A 19,998-nucleotide genomic window follows, 5' to 3' on the forward strand; every position below is an offset into this window, starting at 1 on the left:
ATGATAACTCAACAATATGAAAATAAGGTAATGATGTGTGATATAAGTGTACCACATTTTCTTTTAGTTTAATCAATGAATATTTTACATTTTTAACACGCTCTCCTCCAGAGCTGACAAACAGGAGTGATTAGAGTGAGACTCCACACAGTACCCTTTGGTAGCCAAATTCAATTCTGGCCCGAAACATGCAGTCACGTGCCAGACGGTTGCTTAAGTTAAAATCTGTGTGTTTGATTTTTACTGTCGAGTACTGTCATTTTCTCCCAGTCAAACTGCAACATAACTTGGGTTTGTATGTGTCAGCCTAGAGGAGATACCACGGTCATCATATCAGGGGCCTTTTTCAGGCTGAGCTTATAAACAGAACAAGACAAGGAGATTTAAGGCAGTGCTGGAGGTGAGTGAGTCCCATTTGTGCATTCATCAGAATGAGTTTTCCCATCTGTGTAATTTATTACGTTCTCCTCATTACCACATATGCACATCTATGAGACGTAATATGCAGTTGTGTGTCCATGTCTGCGTGTGTGTTTGTTTTCGTGGGTCTTGTCCATGGTGTGTATAAATGTGGTTCCTACATGCAGTCCATTGAGTTGTCAAGCATCATTCCAAGGTGCGGCGCCTTGCCAGGTAAACAGGACGGAGGAAGCATGCTGGTGTTAGGGGTAGGGTCAACATTCTCACTGTCCTCCATTTTATCTGCAGTGCCCTCCCAGTTGATATGGAAACGTGTGACACGCGGGTTGGAGGCCAAGATATTCCTCTGCAGCTGAGAAAAAGGGAGAGAGAGAGAAGGGGTGTGGAGTCACATTAACTCATCTCATGTTTCCAAGTATTTGTGTTGCCTTTCCATTGGGATGGGGTTGAAGGAGTGTGGCATTAGCTTTGGTCCAGAGCGCTAGCGAGTTCTCTCCAACGCCCTGCCAGGCACTGCTCTGCTGCACATGGACAGAAAATTCCACTGTCGTGCGAGAGCTCCCAACTTTAGTAAAAATAAACAAAACTACTTCGCTACTCACCGAAACAAAGGCTGTTTCGTGTTGTTGAAAGTATATTCTCCAGGGTGGGAAGCATTTCTTCTCTGCATAATATACTTTTTGGGCAGAAAATAAAATATGTCCACTAGACATTGTATTTAGACCACCCTCTAGTCTACAGATCTGTTCAATTACCCATTGACCTGATCTGTAGAGGGCGCTCAAAATAAAATATTTTATGCCCAAAAATTATATTGTACAGAAAAGGTGGGGTCCTGAGAGGAGAATAGACTTTCAACAACACAAAACAGCATTTTCTTCTAAAGTCAGAGCCCTCACAGGCTAGCACAGACGTGGAATTTTCTGTCCACTCGCTAACGTTCTGGACCAGGGCTAGTATGGCATAGGCATGCTGTTACCTGGGTGTAGTTTGGTTTGAGAGGCGGATTCTCCCTCAGTTCAGGGTCTGTGTATTCATTGTTCACATAATAACCAATGCGAATGAATTCCTGCCCAAGGTAGGTGCAGGTTATGAGAACCACAGTAACCCCTACAGCATCACTTTCTGGAATCAGCCCTGTGTTAGGAGCATCTGCCTGAGGGTATAAATAAGGAAACAGAGACATATTACTATTATATTAGTAATCAAATTAGGGCTTCAACAATTTATTTTATTTTATTAGCGATTATTCTATCAATTACCATTTTGATTACTCAAGGTAAAAAAAAAGGTTATATTGACAAACTGTTGTATTTTTTTGAACCACGCGTTTGTATATAAAAGAGGACCAAATATACGGGACAAATTGGTTAGAGCCAACATATTGCCGCCACCAAAACAGACTCTCCTGGCCCCACTTAAACCAGGCAATTACCCCTATGGCAACTGTGCCCAGTGTAACAACCCTTTGAAAACTGTCTTTAGACATCCCAGAACAGGGGAAAGCCTTTCCAGTAAAGGGTGTCATCACATGTAACACAAAAATGTTATATATATTTGTTAAAATGTCCATGTGATAAAATCTATATTGGTAAAACTATCCGTCCCCTAAAACAAAGGATCAGTGAACATAAAAGTTCAATCAGAAGAAAAGATGAAAACTACCCTGTCACTTTAATAATCACTCTCATCCCATCTCCTCCCTCAGGTTCCACTTTAATAATCCCTCTCATCCTATCTCCTCCCTTAGGTTCCAGGGAATAGAGCAGATTACTCTTCAGAGAGGGGGTGATGTCGACAGAAGGTTAGGCCAGAGAGAGCTCTTATTGGATCCACACTTTAGAAAGTTTACAACCCTTAGGTCTCAATGAAGATTAAATCAAATAGAGCATGCAGATCCACTCTGGTTATCAGGTGCAGGACAAACGTCTGCACACACCTCAGACTGTTGATTACAAAGTTTCACAACTGGATCAGGATGATGCTGATCAAGACAAGATCTCACCTGGAACACAAACATGTGTCTACCCGCCGGTACTGGGCCAACAAGAACAGAGTCTAAAGTCTGGTCACATTCCTCACTCTCAGCCGATCCCACGTAGATGATCTTCCACTCCAGATCTATAGCAGTACAAAAGGGCAAGAAGTGAAGGAGATAGATTAGTTCTACTGGATCTCCAGTTCTCCACTAGTAACTCCCTAGTCTTGATTTGACGATAGTGTCACTATATTTATTTAGTCAGTTTTAATCATAGGTTAGTTTTTTAATTTAGTTTGTCAGTGAAAAAAAGCTAGTCTACAAACAATTTAGAATCTGCAAAATGTTTGTTTCATAAAAATCCACCGTAGACACGTAGACACATTATTTCAATCAAGAAATTCAAGTGTTAAGAGTTTGGAAGCGCTAGTCGGAAATCACACAACAGCCATGCGTAGTGCCATAGTCTGCGTTTTGAAATTGCTGATAATGCAAGAGGCAGCAGGAAGTTGCATTATTGAAAATGAGCTTACAAACTCCATCACTCCAACACTTAGAAGGATAGAAATATCAAGCTTTTCGTACAGCTGCAATGTTGGCGACTGTAACTTCGTTTTAATACAATCAGATGTGACTATTCTGTTTGGATGTATGGGCTGTCAATGGTTGGTGTTGCAACTCTAGATTCAACATATAAGAAAAGAATAGTGTTGCAAATTGCGGCTATGACTAGTAGCCACTAGCCAGTGGGCATAAACAAGAAGTTGGGAGGGTACATTATGTCTGATAATGATGTACCTTCAATGCCCTTGCATTTCAAATAATTTACACTTTACATTATTTCAGACCACTTTTTTGTATACACATTTAAGATATATAGCCAATTTAACATTAAAGTCTTCCTGTATCCGATACTTGATCGATGTTCTTCAGCTTGATCATCATCCGAGTCACAACATCAAGATTATTATAGGCACCATATGGTGCGGAGTTTTCCTGTTATTACAGTAACAGGGGATACACCAATCAGCTCCTTGCAAAGTCGTGAATGAACCAATCGCTGAAAGAAGGCGTGACCTTGTTGTGCAAGAATACGCGCCAGCGCCAAATTTCAACAAATTGCCATATCGCCGTTCCTTGAAACAGCTGAGCTACATCATAACAGATACCTTACAATCCCCTTACATATTATCAGTGAAAATAGCTGTGGTCCATAGCGTTAACGAGTTTCCTCTTGTCTCGCCAATAACGAGTCGCTAACGCCAGAGAGCTAGCTACATAACATAATGAGCAAATATGGAATGACCAACAATACTTCACACAGCTTTGCGCTACACACATAGCATAGATCAACACCCACCTTCTGGCAAATCTTCCATGCATTCAAATGTCATTTCAAACTGAAAGGGGTTTCCAAAGCCGCTTGGATTGTCCAGCACAGCGACATTCAATACTTGCACCTTAGCCATCTTCTCGTAACTTATCTTCTTGTATGAGCTCAAGCAAGAGAGACCTTATTGCCTAATTAAAAGACACTTCGTGAACCGCTTGACACGGCTGTTAGAATGTCGTCGCAATTCCTAGAAAGTTACACGATCTAAAAAAGATGTACACTTCTTGTGAAAACGTCGAGAAGCGCTAGCACTGTTCTTTTGGCAAATCTAGTGAGCAAATATAAGACTTCCGGTGGACGATCTCTTCAAAATAAGAGTACCCTCTAGAGTATTGAAAAAAAGTTTAATTTGCACATTAAAACTACAAATGAAGCATTTAAATGATGCTATATGATGCTATAAGACACACATTATGTTTCTGTGTAAAAATAAGTAATTAAATAACGTAAAAAAGTTATCTAAATGGATAAATGCTATTCACTGGAGTGCATGGACTTTATAAAGTGGACACTGGACAAAAATCCCTGCTATGTATCGACTAGTGTGACATACGCACATGTCCGTGGAGACCTCCTCTACAACACCACACTGTCCGCTAAGCAGCAGAGGTGTAAAACAAAAATTGGCACGCCATACAGCGAGGTGAAACATAAAAAGATGTCCCATTTCCAGACTAAAGTCAACTAAAGTGGACACTGGACAAAAATCCCTGCTATGTATCGACTAGTGTGACATACGCACATGTCCGGGGAGACCTCCTCTACAACACCACACTGTCCGCTAAGCAGCAGAGGTGTACAAAATTAATTGGCACACCATACAGCGAGGTGAAAGGTCAAAAAACATCCCATTTCCAGACTAAAGTCAACTAAAGTGGACACTGGACAAAAATCCCTGCTATGTATCGACTAGTGTGACATACGCACATGTCCGTGGAGACCTCCTCTACAACACCACACTGTCCGCTAAGCAGCAGAGGTGTAAAACAAAAATTGGCACGCCATACAGCGGGGTGAAACATAAAAAGATGTCCCATTTCCAGACTAAAGTCAACTAAAGTGGACACTGGACAAAAATCCCTGCTATGTATCGACTAGTGTGACATACGCACATGTCCGTGGAGACCTCCTCTACAACACCACACTGTCCGCTAAGCAGCAGAGGTGTAAAACAAAAATTGGCACGCCATACAGCGAGGTGAAACATAAAAAGATGTCCCATTTCCAGACTAAAGTCAACTAAAGTGGACACTGGACAAAAATCCCTGCTATGTATCGACTAGTGTGACATATGCACATGTCCGGGGAGACGTCCTCTACAACACCACACTGTCCGCTAAGCAGCAGAGGTGTAAAACAAAAATTGGCACGCCATACAGCGAGGTGAAACATAAAAAATGTCCCATTTCCAGACTAAAGTCAACTAAAGTGGACACTGGACAAAAATCCCTGCTATGTATCGACTAGTGTGACATACGCACATGTCCGTGAAGACCTCCTCTACAACACCACACTGTCCGCTAAGCAGCAGAGGTGTAAAACAAAAATTGGCACGCCATACAGCGAGGTGAAACATAAAAAGATGTCCCATTTCCAGACTAAAGTCAACTAAAGTGGACACTGGACAAAAATCCCTGCTATGTATCGACTAGTGTGACATACGCACATGTCCGGGGAGACCTCCTCTACAACACCACACTGTCCGCTAAGCAGCAGAGGTGTAAAAAAATGTATTGGCACACCATACAGCGAGGTGAAAGGTCAAAAAACATCCCATTTCCAGACTAAAGTCAACTAAAGTGGACACTGGACAAAAATCCCTGCTATGTATCGACTAGTGTGACATACGCACATGTCCGTGGAGACCTCCTCTACAACACCACACTGTCCGCTAAGCAGCAGAGGTGTAAAACAAAAATTGGCACGCCATACAGCGAGGTGAAACATAAAAAGATGTCCCATTTCCAGACTAAAGTCAACTAAAGTGGACACTGGACAAAAATCCCTGCTATGTATCGACTAGTGTGACATATGCACATGTCCGGGGAGACCTCCTCTACAACACCACACTGTCTGCTAAGCAGCAGAGGTGTAAAACAAAAATTGGCACGCCATACAGCGAGGTGAAACATAAAAAATGTCCCATTTCCAGACTAAAGTCAACTAAAGTGGACACTGGACAAAAATCCCTGCTATGTATCGACTAGTGTGACATACGCACATGTCCGTGGAGACCTCCTCTACAACACCACACTGTCCGCTAAGCAGCAGAGGTGTTTCCAGACTAAAGTCAACTAAAGTGGACACCTGACAAAAATGGAATGGAAATGGGACATTTTCTTATGTTTCACCTCGCTGTATGGCGTGCCAATTTTTGTTTTACACCTCTGCTGCTTAGCGGACAGTGTGGTGTTGTAGAGGAGGTCTCCACGGACATGTGCGTATGTCACACTAGTCGATACATAGCAGGGATTTTTGTCCAGTGTCCACTTTAGTTGACTTTAGTCTGGAAATGGGATTTTTTTTTATGTTTCACCTCGCTGTATGGCGTGCCAATTTTTGTTTTACACCTCTGCTGCTTAGCGGACAGTGTGGTGTTGTAGAGGAGGTCTCCACGGACATGTGCGTATGTCACACTAGTCGATACATAGCAGGGATTTTTGTCCAGTGTCCACTTTAGTTGACTTTAGTCTGGAAATGGGACATCTTTTTATGTTTCACCTCGCTGTATGGCGTGCCAATTTTTGTTTTACACCTCTGCTGCTTAGCGGACAGTGTGGTGTTGTAGAGGAGGTCTCCCCAGACATGTGCGTATGTCACACTAGTCGATACATAGCAGGGATTTTTGTCCAGTGTCCACTTTAGTTGACTTTAGTCTGGAAATGGGAACATTTTTTATGTTTCACCTCGCTGTATGGCGTGCCAATTTTTGTTTTACACCTCTGCTGCTTAGCGGACAGTGTGGTGTTGTAGAGGAGGTCTCCCCGGACATGTGCGTATGTCACACTAGTCGATACATAGCAGGGATTTTTGTCCAGTGTCCACTTTAGTTGACTTTAGTCTGGAAATGGGATAGTTTTTGACCTTTCACCTCGCTGTATGGCGTGCCAATTTTTGTTTTACACCTCTGCTGCTTAGCGGACAGTGTGGTGTTGTAGAGGAGGTCTCCACGGACATGTGCGTATGTCACACTAGTCGATACATAGCAGGGATTTTTGTCCAGTGTCCACTTTAGTTGACTTTAGTCTGGAAATGGGATGTTTTTTGACCTTTCACCTCGCTGTATGGTGTGCCAATTAATTTTTTACACCTCTGCTGCTTAGCGGACAGTGTGGTGTTGTAGAGGAGGTCTCCACGGACATGTGCGTATGTCACACTAGTCGATACATAGCAGGGGTTTTTGTCCAGTGTCCACTTTAGTTGACTTTAGTCTGGAAATGGGATAGTTTTTGACCTTTCACCTCGCTGTATGGCGTGCCAATTTTTGTTTTACACCTCTGCTGCTTAGCGGACAGTGTGGTGTTGTAGAGGAGGTCTCCACGGACATGTGCGTATGTCACACTAGTCGATACATAGCAGGGATTTTTGTCCAGTGTCCACTTTAGTTGACTTTAGTCTGGAAATGGGATGTTTTTTGACCTTTCACCTCGCTGTATGGTGTGCCAATTAAAATTTTACACCTCTGGTGCTTAGCGGACAGTGTGGTGTTGTAGAGGAGGTCTCCCCGGACATGTGCGTATGTCACACTAGTCGATACATAGCAGGGATTTTTGTCCAGTGTCCACTTTATAAAGTCCATGCACTCCAGTGGATGGACTTGGGCACTCCAGTGCATGGACTTGGGCATTTATCCATTTAGATAACTTTTTTACGTTATTTAATTACTTATTTTTACACAGAAACATAATGTGTGTCTTCACAATAACTGTAATGTAATAACAATACTAATAATGTAATGTAATAATTATTTAATTAACCACGCTTTTATTCTGAAAGCAACCGGATGTCTTAAATTTGCTAGCTCTCTGGCAGGAAGTTCTAGATTTGCCAAAAGAACGGAGCCAGAAGCGCTAATAATAATGTGCCACTGCCGCATAGAGTATATATATAATAGAGACTGAACTAGCGCGAAGCTCCGCCCCCCCAGCTATTCATGTCAGTGGAAGTTGCTCAGTGGCGTTTTGAAGCACCCGGAAGACTGCCGGAAGTCCCTCCCAGGACCTCAACTTTGAGGTCCTGAGTGACGTAGGGCAACTGAGCGCTCAACGTTAAAGCCCAGCTGCACGGGGTTTCCCGGTCATGAATCCACGGGTCCGCCTGTAGTCCCTCCTCGTACCACTAGGACCCAGAGCTTCAACGTTGGAAAGCCTGCCTGCCCCCTTGCACTGCCGCCGCGCGACGGAAGCCGGAAATACGTCAACATTCATTGAACCAACGACGTCTCCTTTTCAACTTTTCTTTACATGTGTTGAGCTTTGTCGCCATCTATCGAGAGTTGTTCTTTTCTCGTATAAGAAAGAAAACGGTAGAAAAAGGAATACGAATACAAATAAATTTCCACTTTATGTTGAAGAACATGCATGCACCAAAGCAGTACCAGTACCCCTTTAACCTAAAAAAAAAGCCACAAAGGCTCATCACTGAGTCATCAGAAGCAGATTTCAATTAATTGAATACACAGGACCTCAATTGAAACAAACCATACCGGTAGGTTCAATCCTTTTAGCATTGCTTTTGTAATAAACTAGCCTACTCTAGCTCTGGTCCATAGCTCTGCCGTTGCGGACCAGAGCTAAACCTACTCCTAGTTATGTGCTTTTTTTGGGCAAACTGTTAATATAGTAGCCTATTCAATCAAATCAATCAATGTCTTTTCAGCTGTACACACTTTACATAAAAAAGCTACTTGAGGGAGTACAAGATTTGTGGATGGGATTTCATAATCCAGTTGGATTCATTCATAGCACAATGTGGAAATGCATAGGCCTAGACCCATTTGGTAAACTCTTAAACATACCCAGTAAATGACCATATGTATTTTTTTTAACCTGCTGGCAATGACACAAAAAATAGTTTCACCATGAGACAGAGGGGTCAAAGTTGTAGACTAACTCTATGGTAGAAATAGGTCAACAATACAAATTACACTAGTTTTGTGGATGAATTTATTTTTAATGGGTGGCCCCCAGGCCCCCAACAAATGACCGGAACTACTTCTTAATATTCACCAACCCAGACCAGACTCAGGCAATCAATGAATACCTTTGCAATCACTTTATTAATGCAAGTATTACTTACAGCTTTAAGTCAAAAAATCTGAACTAACCCTTTAACAAAAGTTTGTTTACTTAGCAATAGTGAATGTACACCACACCAGCAGTTCAAAGATATAAAAAATAATAACATTTCCAGTCAGCAAACATAGCCTTTAATACTGAATTTGTCTAATCATTAAACCCAACCCTGTTAGCTTATTTTTTAGTTTGTGTTGTTGACATACTGGTAGTCATTTCTGTCAGAATAGTGCATTTCTGTCAGAATAGTGCACAATCAACAATGTTTTCTTTTCATGTTATAGTGCATTTTTCACATATATTTCAAGTATATCATGCCACCTGTTGTTTTCTGCAGAAATTGGTAAGGCTGCAGTCCAGATACTCTTGTTATGACTTTTATGTTAGTTTACTGCTGCATTTTCTAGTTTTTATATTTAAATGAGATGAAGAAAGTCACCACATCACACATTTCTCTGCGAATGGTTTTACTACTGCCACATGTCGACAGGTGTGCATGTGTAGGATAAAGTCTAGGGAAACAGGTTTGCTTCTAAATGTATTCATGCAGGAGGCCTTACGTGCGCAATGAGGACAGGTATGGCTGTGCTCTACTCTAGGTTGTCTATTTCTATGTTGTTGTGTTTGAGCCTGGGCACACTTGAACTTCCATGCGCAGACAGAAGAAGCTGTGTTTTGTGTCATTTCCGTTTTTTTAGACAGCTGGTGGATGGAAAAGAAGCTCCACCCATGCGGCAGAATGCCGCTGGGGCAAGCTTTTCCGGGAATCTGGCAGACGCAGCAATCTGCCGCGTGGGTGGAGCTTCTTTTACATCCACCAGCTGTCAAAAAAAACGGAAATGACGCAAAACACAGATTCTTCTGTCACGCATGGAATCTAAAAGTGTGCTTAGACCCACAGTGTTTCCCAAAAAAGTACATAATGTCTGATTGGCTGCCATGCAGCCAATTAGGCCGCACACAGGCTTCTGTTTGCGGCCTAGAGGGGTCTGTTCAAGCTACGTGCAACACAACATTTCGGCTGCTTCTGCAAAGTCCATTACTGGATGTACAGTAGAGTACATCTAGCGTACCACCACCAAGCTTCCATCCATTGGCTCCCACAAAGTATCCCAAGGGAGTTGGCTTGGAACAAATTTATATGTGATAGTAGACACCTTTATGAACACAGCTGTGAATAAAGCTAGTGGTAATCTTTTTTGGCAGATTTTCCACAATGTACTAACTATGTATACTACTATATCTATCTGACACATGAGACATGGGTTAGCAAAGTAGCTCTGCCTGCCTGGTGGGGCTAATAAAGATGAATCTTCTTCAACACCACATGCCTAAGAAAGGGGTGACCTGATATTCTCAAGCTTCAGCGTTACATCAAACATCAAACCTATGTACAATGGAGAAGAAAGGAAATCTGCACACTGATCTGTAGCTCCCAGTAGAATATTTTATTAAGATGACAACAAGAGAGAGAGAGAGAGAGAGAGAGAGAGAGAAGTGGGGGGGGGGGGGGGGAGCGAGACAGAGAGAATGTTTACCACTCTTCACACTTCATGGGCACACAAATTGAGTTTAAAATCGTAAAGAAATCCATAAAATACAATAAAGTATACATTACAAACCATGTTCTTGTTCACTTGCTGTTTATTGATTTAATTTTGCACACTGAAGACAAATAAAGTACAAATAACCATGTAATTGTATTTTCCCACATGGAAGTTTGTCATCTCATTTCCCAGGAGGTGGAGGAGGAGGAGGAGGTGGAGGAGGTGGAGGTGGAGGAGGAGGAGGAGGTGGAGGAGGAGGAGGTGGAGGCACAGGTGGAGGAGGTATGAACGGCGGTAGGAAAGGGGGGCGTATAGGAGGCCGCATCATCATCATCATCCTCATCATCATATTTTGCTGAGAACATATAGGATATAGTATAGCCCATGAGTGCAGTCACATAATCATTATCTGTGTGTGGTGTGTGAGAATATGAGAAGTAACTGTATACTGACCTCGTCACTGCTGGAGCGTTTAAATCGTTCATGTTCCTCCCCTGCCTGTGGAAATCAACAACATCATGTTATAAACTTTATCAATGCAGCTGACGTCGTGTAGCTGACATCAACTAATGCTGCATTCACATGGAATCAGGCATGCGGTAGACGGCAAACGGCAAAACCTGCTGGACGGCACGGAACGGTAAAAAGATTAAATATTTTAACATTGATGCCGTCAGCCGTTGCCGTCGCAGGTTCTGGCTGCCGTGCTGTCCTGTTCCGTTTACCGTCCTGCTCCCATCCGCTAAAATGCCCATTTTAAATAGTGGTGGAAAAAGTACTCAAATGTACTCAAACTCTAAACAGCCGAAAGCCATACAACAGCTTGTAGTCCAAAATGTGGACTACAAACCATGTGACTTCCATTGGAAATGCATTGGGGCGGCCATGACACTACACAACATTCATCCAACAAGCATACAGCAATGCAGTAAAGGTCTGAGTGAGGCCTTATGCAGAATGTCCCACCAAACCATCAGGTTTTCAAAATGTATAAACATCTTTTGAAAATAGCAGATCTACAAGCTCACAATGTACCACGATGCGACGCATTGTGAGCTTGTAGATTTAAAATAATTGTAGTGGCTCAAAGTACAATATTTGGCTCTGAGATGTAGTTGAGTAGAAGAAGTAAAAGTACTGAAAATTGGAAATACTCCAGTAAAGTTTAAAACAAACTCAAAACTGTACTTAAGTACAGTACTTAAGTAAATGTACTTAGTTACTTTCCAACACTTATTTTCAACCTCTTCCAAACCTATAATTAGAGAACATGCTATGACACAAAATGTGGTGACCTACCGGGAAGGAGGAACACAGTGCTATGAAGCACAATACAAGGACAAGCCGCTTCATAGCTGAAACAGGAAAAGCATGTATTTGTCATTATAACAAAACAAAACCTCTGTTTTAGTAGAAAAGATTTAGATGACTTATTGCTATTTATTTCTCCTGAAGAAAGGTTTACCTTGAGCACAAGAACAGCGATCACACAAGTAATAACAGTCACGGTGAACTTCTGGTGGTGAATATTGTACTGTCTCTGGTCCATCATTATGTGAGCCTTATAAAGAATATTCCAATCGTGCAATCAGATGTCAAATCTATTGTCATTTTAATTGTATCCTAATGGTGGTAATATGATGAAATAAAATAATTGGTGGTCCTGTCCACAATCAAAGACCAAGACCCAGGTCTAATCTCATGGTGTTGGGAAACAGTGTTTGGATGTTGAAATTCCAAATGATTCATTCATGGGCAACCAATGATTCATGACGGTTTTATTTCCCCTTGGAACTTCAGCGAGCAAATTAACCCACACTTCATGTCTTCATATATTGGATGTTTAGAATGCATATAAACCTGCTTTTCAGAATCTACAGTAGGCCTACAGTATATGGCATATCCATATACCGGTACATTATAACTTTTGTTTGGCTTGAGTATGAATGATCTCAAATAAATAAGTATTGACTCATATTTCTTCCTCATAGCAGATTTATTTAACAAATGTGAATCATTATAAATAAATGTTGACTAAGTGTAGACCCACGTAGGAAACAAGTGAGAAGGTTGACACGGAAAGATTTGTCAAATAATGTCCAAAATAGGGATGCCAGGTTGAAAGTGGTCAATGACCACTCTGTGAAATCATTTGGCTGCAGGGGCAGCTGGGGCCGCCGGAGCTGCCGGGGCCGCAGGAGCTGCAGGTGCAGGGGCTGCGGGTGCAGGCGCTGCGGGTGCAGGGGCTGCGGGTGCAGGGGCTGCGGGTGCAGGCGCTGCGGGTGCAGGCGCTGCGGGTGCAGGCGCTGCGGGTGCAGGAGCTGCGGGTGCAGGCGCTGCGGGTGCAGGCGCTGCGGGTGCAGGCGCTGCGGGTGCAGGTGCAGGGGCTGCAGGTGCAGGGGCTGCGGCTGCAGGTGCAGGGGCTGCAGCTGGTGGTGGGAACAGTGCTGCAAGAAGTGTCTGCAGTTGTTGTGGGGTCAACCGAGGTAGGAGACTGAGAATAGTCCCGGTCATCTATAAAAGCAGGAACATTTTTAAATCATGAATTGTACGTAGATTAATGAATGACACTAATTACAACCATCTAACTATCTAACTATAAATGCACCAATTCTCTTTGTGTGTGTACGTCTGTAATGTTCCAGTGGTTTTCAACCAGTGGTTCGGGGACCACCAGTGGACCTTGAGGGGGTTCCAGGGGGTCCCCAGCTAAATTATGGAGAGTTGGTAACCAAATGGATTTGTATTAGATCTTTAACTCTTGAGAGCGTAAAATGAAACCAAATGGCCCCTGACGGGTCCTTTAATTTCATTTTACACTCAAGAGTTAAATTATTGTTAACCTGCATTAGGCTATACTTACAAGAAGTCTACACAAAAACAATTGTTATTTTGATCAACGTTTCTCTGTTATCTCTCCTATGGTACCACATCAATACAGCATGGAATTGTGGACAAAATCTTATCCTACTAAAACAAAATATAACAAATTATTCTTTAGCTTTGGGTGGAATTGTGACGTAAGATATTTTTTCCACAAACCTCGCTGGAGTTTGAGTCCGATCTTGCAACTCGCTGGTGCTCATCTTTGACCTACAGAAAACACATGCAGGTAACCAACGTGCAACTTCAATGTTGGTGATACTGTACATATGTGGAAGACAATTATTGACTTTTATCATTTCATACTCACAGGAAAGGCCAAAGCAAGGCTCAGGAGGCAGCCAAACAAGAGTGTTATCTTCAGCATGATTTCAGCTGTAAAGTGAAAGGAACAAATTCTAGTGGTGGAGTAGTACAATGATTCTATTGTGCGGCACGATTCATGCATATAATAATGTTGTTTTCATAGTAGTTTCAAATATAGAAAAATATAAAAAACATAGCAGATTAACATATGATTCTTAATTATAAAAACATGAATCAATACACATACTGAAAAAGTTGTTACCTTGTAGTCCTCTCTAATTTCAGATGTTTGTCAAGACTCAGGACAGCACCGATATTGTTGAAACCAAGTCATGCGCACTTCTTATATAGTGTCTTGCAGACAATGTTGATACTTAATATTGTGAAATTGTTCATCTCCACCTAATATGGCAAGGTGAGACAAGTTCATTTGTGTAGCACATTGCAATAACAAGACAATTCAAAGTGCTTTACACAAAACATTAAGGGCATCAAGATGGTGCAATAGAAACTCTTTGGCTTTTTCTGCCTTTCTGCCTATTGATAGGATGAAAGTAGTCTGACAGGAAATGGGGAGAGAGATGGGGGGAAGACACGCGGCAAAGCCCGTCGGGATCGGGAGTTGAACCCGTGGCACGCCGTCAGGCTGGCTCAGCAGCCTAGGTGCCCAAATAGAAACTAATTTTAAGGGACATTTGAATACAATTAATGTTTTTCAAAGTTAAGAGAATAGAAAATAGCAATAAGTTCAAACCAAATAGAAAAAATAAGACAATAAAATGACAATAGTGCAATAAGGATGGGTGTACAGTACTTGATAATGGGCGCTTTCAAAATTGTCAAGATAGTTTATTGTTTTCCATCCTGTTTATTTAAGCAAGACATGCAGTATGGTTAATACATTTGTCTTAAATTCAAATTACATTGCATCAAGTGTTACACAGAGGAACACCATGTACTCCTCAACCCTCCATATTGCCAAATCAGACAAGGGAGTGGCAGGACATGCCAGTTGGGATTAAGATGACAAATTAAACAACTTATTGGCTGAAGCAGGTTACACACAACACCTAGTGTACATAACATGTCTCATTGTTTTAGCAAATTGCTTACTTCCTGCTGCCTCATGTTGTTTTCATAAGTTAGATGAACCTTATCATTCAGATCATTCAGTATGTTTATTGTCAAAAATAATTTATTTACGTTTGCATTACCATCCATCATGAATCATTGCATTAATTTGCATTGTTCTCTTATAATGTATGTTGGTCAATACAAAACTATTATAGCAGGGTTCAAGCTGAATGAAAAATAAATTACTCAAGCGTGCATGTGTGCATGTGTGTGTGCGTGTGTGCGTGCATGCGTGTGTGCGTGCGTGCGTGCGTGCATATGTGTGTATACTAATGCCTTTTAATGCTTTATTGCATGTGTGTTGCATATTGCATGTATACAAAAACGTGAATCAGGGTGGAGTTTTGAGATGTCTTCAGGGATGTCGCAATGCTTAACGTCTAATATAAGTACCAACACCTGCTGGGCGCTTAGACAACACAAAGGTACAATCTCTGTACAGGTAAGTGTGAGATGGAAATGAAAGGTTTTAGGCTATGAACCAGCAAAAAAAAACATAATTATTTACAACTAAAGTCCAAATTATATTTGTATAGGATCCCAATAAGAAGCAATGGAGCTTCTTTGTATTGTGGCCTTACTCCTGTCATCAGTATCGGCTCGTGTGAGTATTAAGAACAACATCATTGTAGTAGGATCTGAGAATGAAAATGTGTCTTAAACTCATGCACTTGCTTGTTTTGTTGTTACATTTTACAGCCAGACCAGCGATGGTCAGGGCAGCAGAGACCATTTCCCCCTAACGGTGGACAAGACATGGGGAGACCATCCCCCCCTAATGGTGGCCAAGACATGGGGAGACCATCCCCCCCTAACGGTGGACAAGGCATGGGGAGACCATCCCCCCCTAACGGTGGCCAAGGCATGGGGAGACCATTTCCCCCCAATGGTGGACAAGACATGGGGAGACCATTTCCCCCTAACGGTGGGCAAGGCATGGGGAGACCATTTCCCCCTAACGGTGGGCAAGGCATGGGGAGACCATTTCCCCCTAACGGTGGACAAGGCATGGGGAGACCATTTCCCCCTAACGGTGGACAAGGCATGGGGAGACCATTTCCCCCCAATGGTGGACAAGGCATGGGGAGACCATTTCCCCCCAATGGTGGGCAAGGCATGGGGAGACCATTTCCCCCTGGACCAGGAGAGGGCAGACCATTTCCCCCTGGACCAGGAGAGGGCAGACCATTTCCCCCTGGACCAGGAGAGGGCAGACCATTTCCCCCTGGACCAGGAGAGGGGAGACCATTTCCCCCTGGACCAGGAGAGGGCAGACCATTTCCCCCTGGACCAGGAGAGGGCAGACCATTTCCCCCTGGACCAGGAGAAGACAGACCATGTTCCGATGAACCTGGACAGGACAGACCATTCCCCCCTGGATCAGGAGAAGACAGACCATTTCCCCCAAATGGTGGACCAGACTTTGACTTTATGGTAATATGAAGCAAACCATACATTTCCAGGACTTTTATTTATTCTATTTACTGTCCCAAGAATTCATAGAGTCACTATTTTTAAAGCACAATGACAGAGGTGTTATGTGTCCCCCCTATAGCCATAGTGGATGGGCCTTTATATAATATATAGGCAAGGCCTGGCAGCCCAATATGGGTTGTATTGTAATTTGTGTGTTTGTTCACCATAGTAACCGTTAGGTGGGAAACTAACACACGTTTTGTGCATTTCTTCCACCTCAGCCTGGAGGACCTCCAGATCAGGGTGACGGGGTATGTTCTGTTCATCATCACTATGCCTCTTTTAAATTGTGTGTTAGGCAGTTGACTTTTAGGTCAGACTTCAAACCAAGGTTTGAACATTTCTATTGTAATTTTGTATTTTTACTTTAGTGTTTATAGTGTCAGTTTTATTTGTCAGAGGCGAGATTCAGAAAGTTAAAAAAGATATATTATGTAAAACAAAAATAACTCAACATCATACTATTTAAAGAAACGTAGGCCTATTCACAGTTTAAACTGGCAAAACTAAATCTAATTGCATGGTAGATTTCATATCCACACAAAATTACAGGCTCACATATGATTGCTTTTTTGTTTTTGTTTTTTGAAGACCCTATTTTTGTTTTAGTACCTTGCTTCAAACATAATTCTTAAATGTGATCTGTTGTTAAATTTTTGCATTGAAAATGATATGAATTGTTATGTTTAATTTAGGGTAGAAGCTATGATAAGATGATAAGAGCCAACGCTATTCAAAAATAATTCAAAATGGCATGAGATGAGCCTATTGAATGGAATTGATGATCCATATACATTCTGAACAGTAAACGCAAGGTAAATGTGTCCACGCTACAGGATGCTGAGTTTGGGTTCATGCCTGATGGGCCTGGTCAGGGCCGTGGTCCTGGAGGAAGGTCCATGCCTGATGGGCCTGGTCAGGGCCGTGGTCCTGGAGGAAGGTCCATGCCTGATGGGCCTGGTCAGGGCCGTGGTCCTGGAGGAAGGTTCGGGGGCCGTGGGGGTCCACCAAGAGGGGGGAGACTCGGCGGCAGGGTAAGATGTCCTCACTTAGTGTTAATTTATCCATTTAGCGGAGTCGGAGAGAGTGTACAAATGTCCATTTGTAGAGTTAAATTAAACCTGGTGACTTTGAGGAGTAAAATCTTTCCAAATTCTTCAGCCTGCTCGATTTCCTCTGCCACCCCCTGCTGGAGAGGATGCAGCTCTGTTGGATGGCATCTTCTTTGGAGGGAAGCCAATGCACCCTGAGATTGTGGTAAGCTGCTGAAATGATGGCATCCATGGTCAAATATATTGCTTATTTTGAATTTAAATAAAAGCATGTATCATTATTTATTGTATTTTATTGTTACAGAACAACACTGAGTTCATCCCTATATTCAAGGTATATAGACTACTTTACATCATTTCCGCAAAACATGCATGGTGACTGACTGTTGGTGACAATTAAATAAAAAGTCTGATTGTTATATGATGGGATTGCTTTTCAGGCGGACAATGTGACATTTCAGGTAAAATCATGACCTAGTTATATAACATGGCATATATATAACATTCAAACATATTCAACATATTCAACAAACGGACTTTCCTCCATAGAATGTTACTGGTCTACCGCTGAAAGAGGTAGGCCTATATGAAGATTATATTATATATATATATTATATATTATATTATTATTTGTATTAATTGTGTATAATTATTCTGTGTAAACCACATTCAGATGTGAAGGTTTATGTCTGTAATGCATTTTACAGGGTGAGAATATATTTCTGCTGCCAAAGGTAAGCAACGCATTGGAGCATGCAATACTGTAATATCACAGCTGCTGTATGCCTATACTGTGGCAACAGACTGTCTACAGTACACCATCATTAACTTGTAATCCTTTAATATCAGGCTAGAGGCGGACCACCTCCACCAAAGGTCAGTAAACAACCTCCGCCCTGCTTGCCTCATTAATTGCAGCGATTACATTACACGCTGCTTGCCTCATCGCAGCTATTACATACACTCAGCATCGTGTCACCCAGTGGTGGAAAGTACATTTACTTAAGTACTGTACTTTAGTACATTTTTGAGGTATTTGTACTTTACTTGAGTATTACACAATTTCCAATAGTTTTACCTGTACTCCATTACATCTCAAAGGCAAATATTGTACTTTTACTCCACTACATTTATTTGAAAACTTTAATTAATGAGACGTAGCGTAGCTTGCGGAGTTAGTTCATTCAGACATACTCGAGGGGGTTCATGGGTTAACATGCTGCATTACTATGGCCTCACTCACACGGTCGCAACAGATTGCTGTATGCTTGTTGTATACAAAGGGTGTGACACAGCTTGCCCCAATGCATTTCCAATGGGAGTCACATGGTTTGACACAACATTTGTGTTGTATGAGGGGGAGGGGCGCAGTCGAAACACAGCCGAAAGCCATACAACAGCTTGTAGTCCAAAATGTAGACTACAAACCATGTGACTTCCATTGGAAATGCATTGGGGCGGCCATGACACTCACAACATTCATACAACAAGCATGCATCAATGTTTTAAAGGTCTGAGTGAGGCCTATGTGGGCGTATGTGTGCAAGTCCCACACGTCATTCGCCGATGCGGCAGTCAGCTGACCAATTGTCCTTTTGGCCTTTTGAATATAGCTCATCTAAGCTCACAATGCGTCGCATCGTGACGCATTGTGAGCTTGTAGATCTTCTATTTTCAAAAGAATTGTATACATTTGAAAACTGTAAATGGGACATTATGCATAGTAGGTACTTTCTACTTTTGGTACTTTAAGTACATTTTGATTCCAATACTTTTATACTTTTACTCAAGTAAATATTTAATTCCTTGACTTTTACTTTTACTTTAATTTCTGTTTAATGTCTTTGTATGTTTCTGCAGGGAGCTAGACCAAATGGACCTCAGGCAATGGTACGTGATCATATTCATCAAATATACATTTGACAAAATGTTTTGTTAGCAAATGAAAAAGATAATGTTTTCTCTTTACGTGTGATAGTTCGGTTTTCAGGGACAGAACGCTTATGGACCGCAGGTAAACCTAAAATTTGCTTTGATTTTGCAACTCATGGTATATGTTAAATATATACACTCTTTAATTTTGTTTTAATTTGTCAATTTTAGCCCTATTTGAAGCTCATCTACAACCCCACAGCCACGGTAATGCCTTATACTGTATGTGTATGTAGATGGTGATAGTTTTCAATTTTTTCACATTCTTTTTTTTCTCACATTTTAACTGTTGCATATTTATCTCTTTCCTCTTATAGAATAAAATCTCCTTTGAATACGGAATCTTCCATGCTGTAAGTAAACAACGTGTGTGTGTGTGTGTGTGTGTGTGTGTGTGTGTGTGTGTGTGTGTGTGTGTGTGTGTGTGTGTGTGTGTGTGTGTGTGTGTGTGTGTGTGTGTGTGTGTGTGTGTGTGTGTGTGTGTGTGTGTGTGTGTATGTATGTGTGTGCGCGTGCAGAATGTTCCTTCTTAAAAATATTTTTTTTTTCTCTCTATCTTTTGTCCTGCTGCCAGCTTGGTAAG

General features: G+C 41.9%; 3 protein-coding genes and 1 long non-coding RNA gene across 7 annotated transcripts; 1 reads left to right on the top strand and 3 right to left on the bottom strand.

Moving 5' to 3' along the window:
- Window positions 1-23: 23 nt before the first annotated feature.
- LOC306922533 (histone chaperone asf1b-B-like) lies at window positions 24-4,055 on the bottom strand. The gene is made up of 4 exons (XM_079500207.1): window positions 3,759-4,055; window positions 2,426-2,541; window positions 1,400-1,576; window positions 24-772 (listed from the first exon to the last, which is right to left on the bottom strand). Exons 1-4 carry the CDS (start codon window positions 3,865-3,867, stop codon window positions 578-580), a joined length of 597 nt encoding a protein of 198 aa, XP_079356333.1. The 5' UTR covers window positions 3,868-4,055; the 3' UTR covers window positions 24-577.
- Window positions 4,056-10,888: 6,833 nt separating this feature from the next.
- Window positions 10,889-12,385, bottom strand: LOC306921488. Its single transcript, XR_013789780.1, has 4 exons — window positions 12,098-12,385; window positions 11,932-11,987; window positions 11,086-11,130; window positions 10,889-10,987 (listed from the first exon to the last, which is right to left on the bottom strand). It is a non-coding gene; the product is annotated as an uncharacterized lncRNA (long non-coding RNA).
- Window positions 12,386-12,665: 280 nt separating this feature from the next.
- Window positions 12,666-14,133, bottom strand: LOC306921059 (uncharacterized protein). Its single transcript, XM_079498139.1, has 4 exons — window positions 14,069-14,133; window positions 13,826-13,890; window positions 13,675-13,725; window positions 12,666-13,146 (listed from the first exon to the last, which is right to left on the bottom strand). Exons 2-4 carry the CDS (start codon window positions 13,880-13,882, stop codon window positions 12,781-12,783), a joined length of 474 nt encoding a protein of 157 aa, XP_079354265.1. The 5' UTR covers window positions 13,883-13,890; window positions 14,069-14,133; the 3' UTR covers window positions 12,666-12,780.
- Window positions 14,134-15,373: 1,240 nt separating this feature from the next.
- On the top strand, window positions 15,374-19,820 carry LOC306921648 (uncharacterized protein). Of its 4 annotated transcripts, none has more exons than XM_079498881.1 (13): window positions 15,374-15,397; window positions 15,492-15,559; window positions 15,655-15,678; window positions 15,994-16,389; window positions 16,653-16,682; window positions 17,268-17,465; window positions 17,593-17,688; window positions 17,788-17,817; window positions 17,924-17,944; window positions 18,033-18,059; window positions 18,191-18,217; window positions 18,333-18,359; window positions 19,344-19,807. In XM_079498881.1, exons 2-13 carry the CDS (start codon window positions 15,509-15,511, stop codon window positions 19,404-19,406), a joined length of 990 nt encoding a protein of 329 aa, XP_079355007.1. In that variant the 5' UTR covers window positions 15,374-15,397; window positions 15,492-15,508; the 3' UTR covers window positions 19,407-19,807. The 4 variants fall into 4 exon arrangements, 3 of the variants coding, with proteins under 3 accessions (XP_079355007.1, XP_079355006.1, XP_079355005.1); XM_079498880.1 differs by lacking the exon at window positions 15,374-15,397 and having other exon boundaries at window positions 15,412-15,559; window positions 15,814-16,027; window positions 16,109-16,389; window positions 19,344-19,820; XM_079498879.1 differs by lacking the exon at window positions 15,374-15,397 and having other exon boundaries at window positions 15,419-15,559; window positions 15,814-16,389; window positions 19,344-19,778.
- Window positions 19,821-19,998: the final 178 nt, after the last annotated feature.

This window comes from Electrona antarctica (assembly GCF_951216825.1).
Source record: "Electrona antarctica genome assembly, chromosome: 4".
Classification (NCBI taxonomy): domain Eukaryota; kingdom Metazoa; phylum Chordata; class Actinopteri; order Myctophiformes; family Myctophidae; genus Electrona; species Electrona antarctica.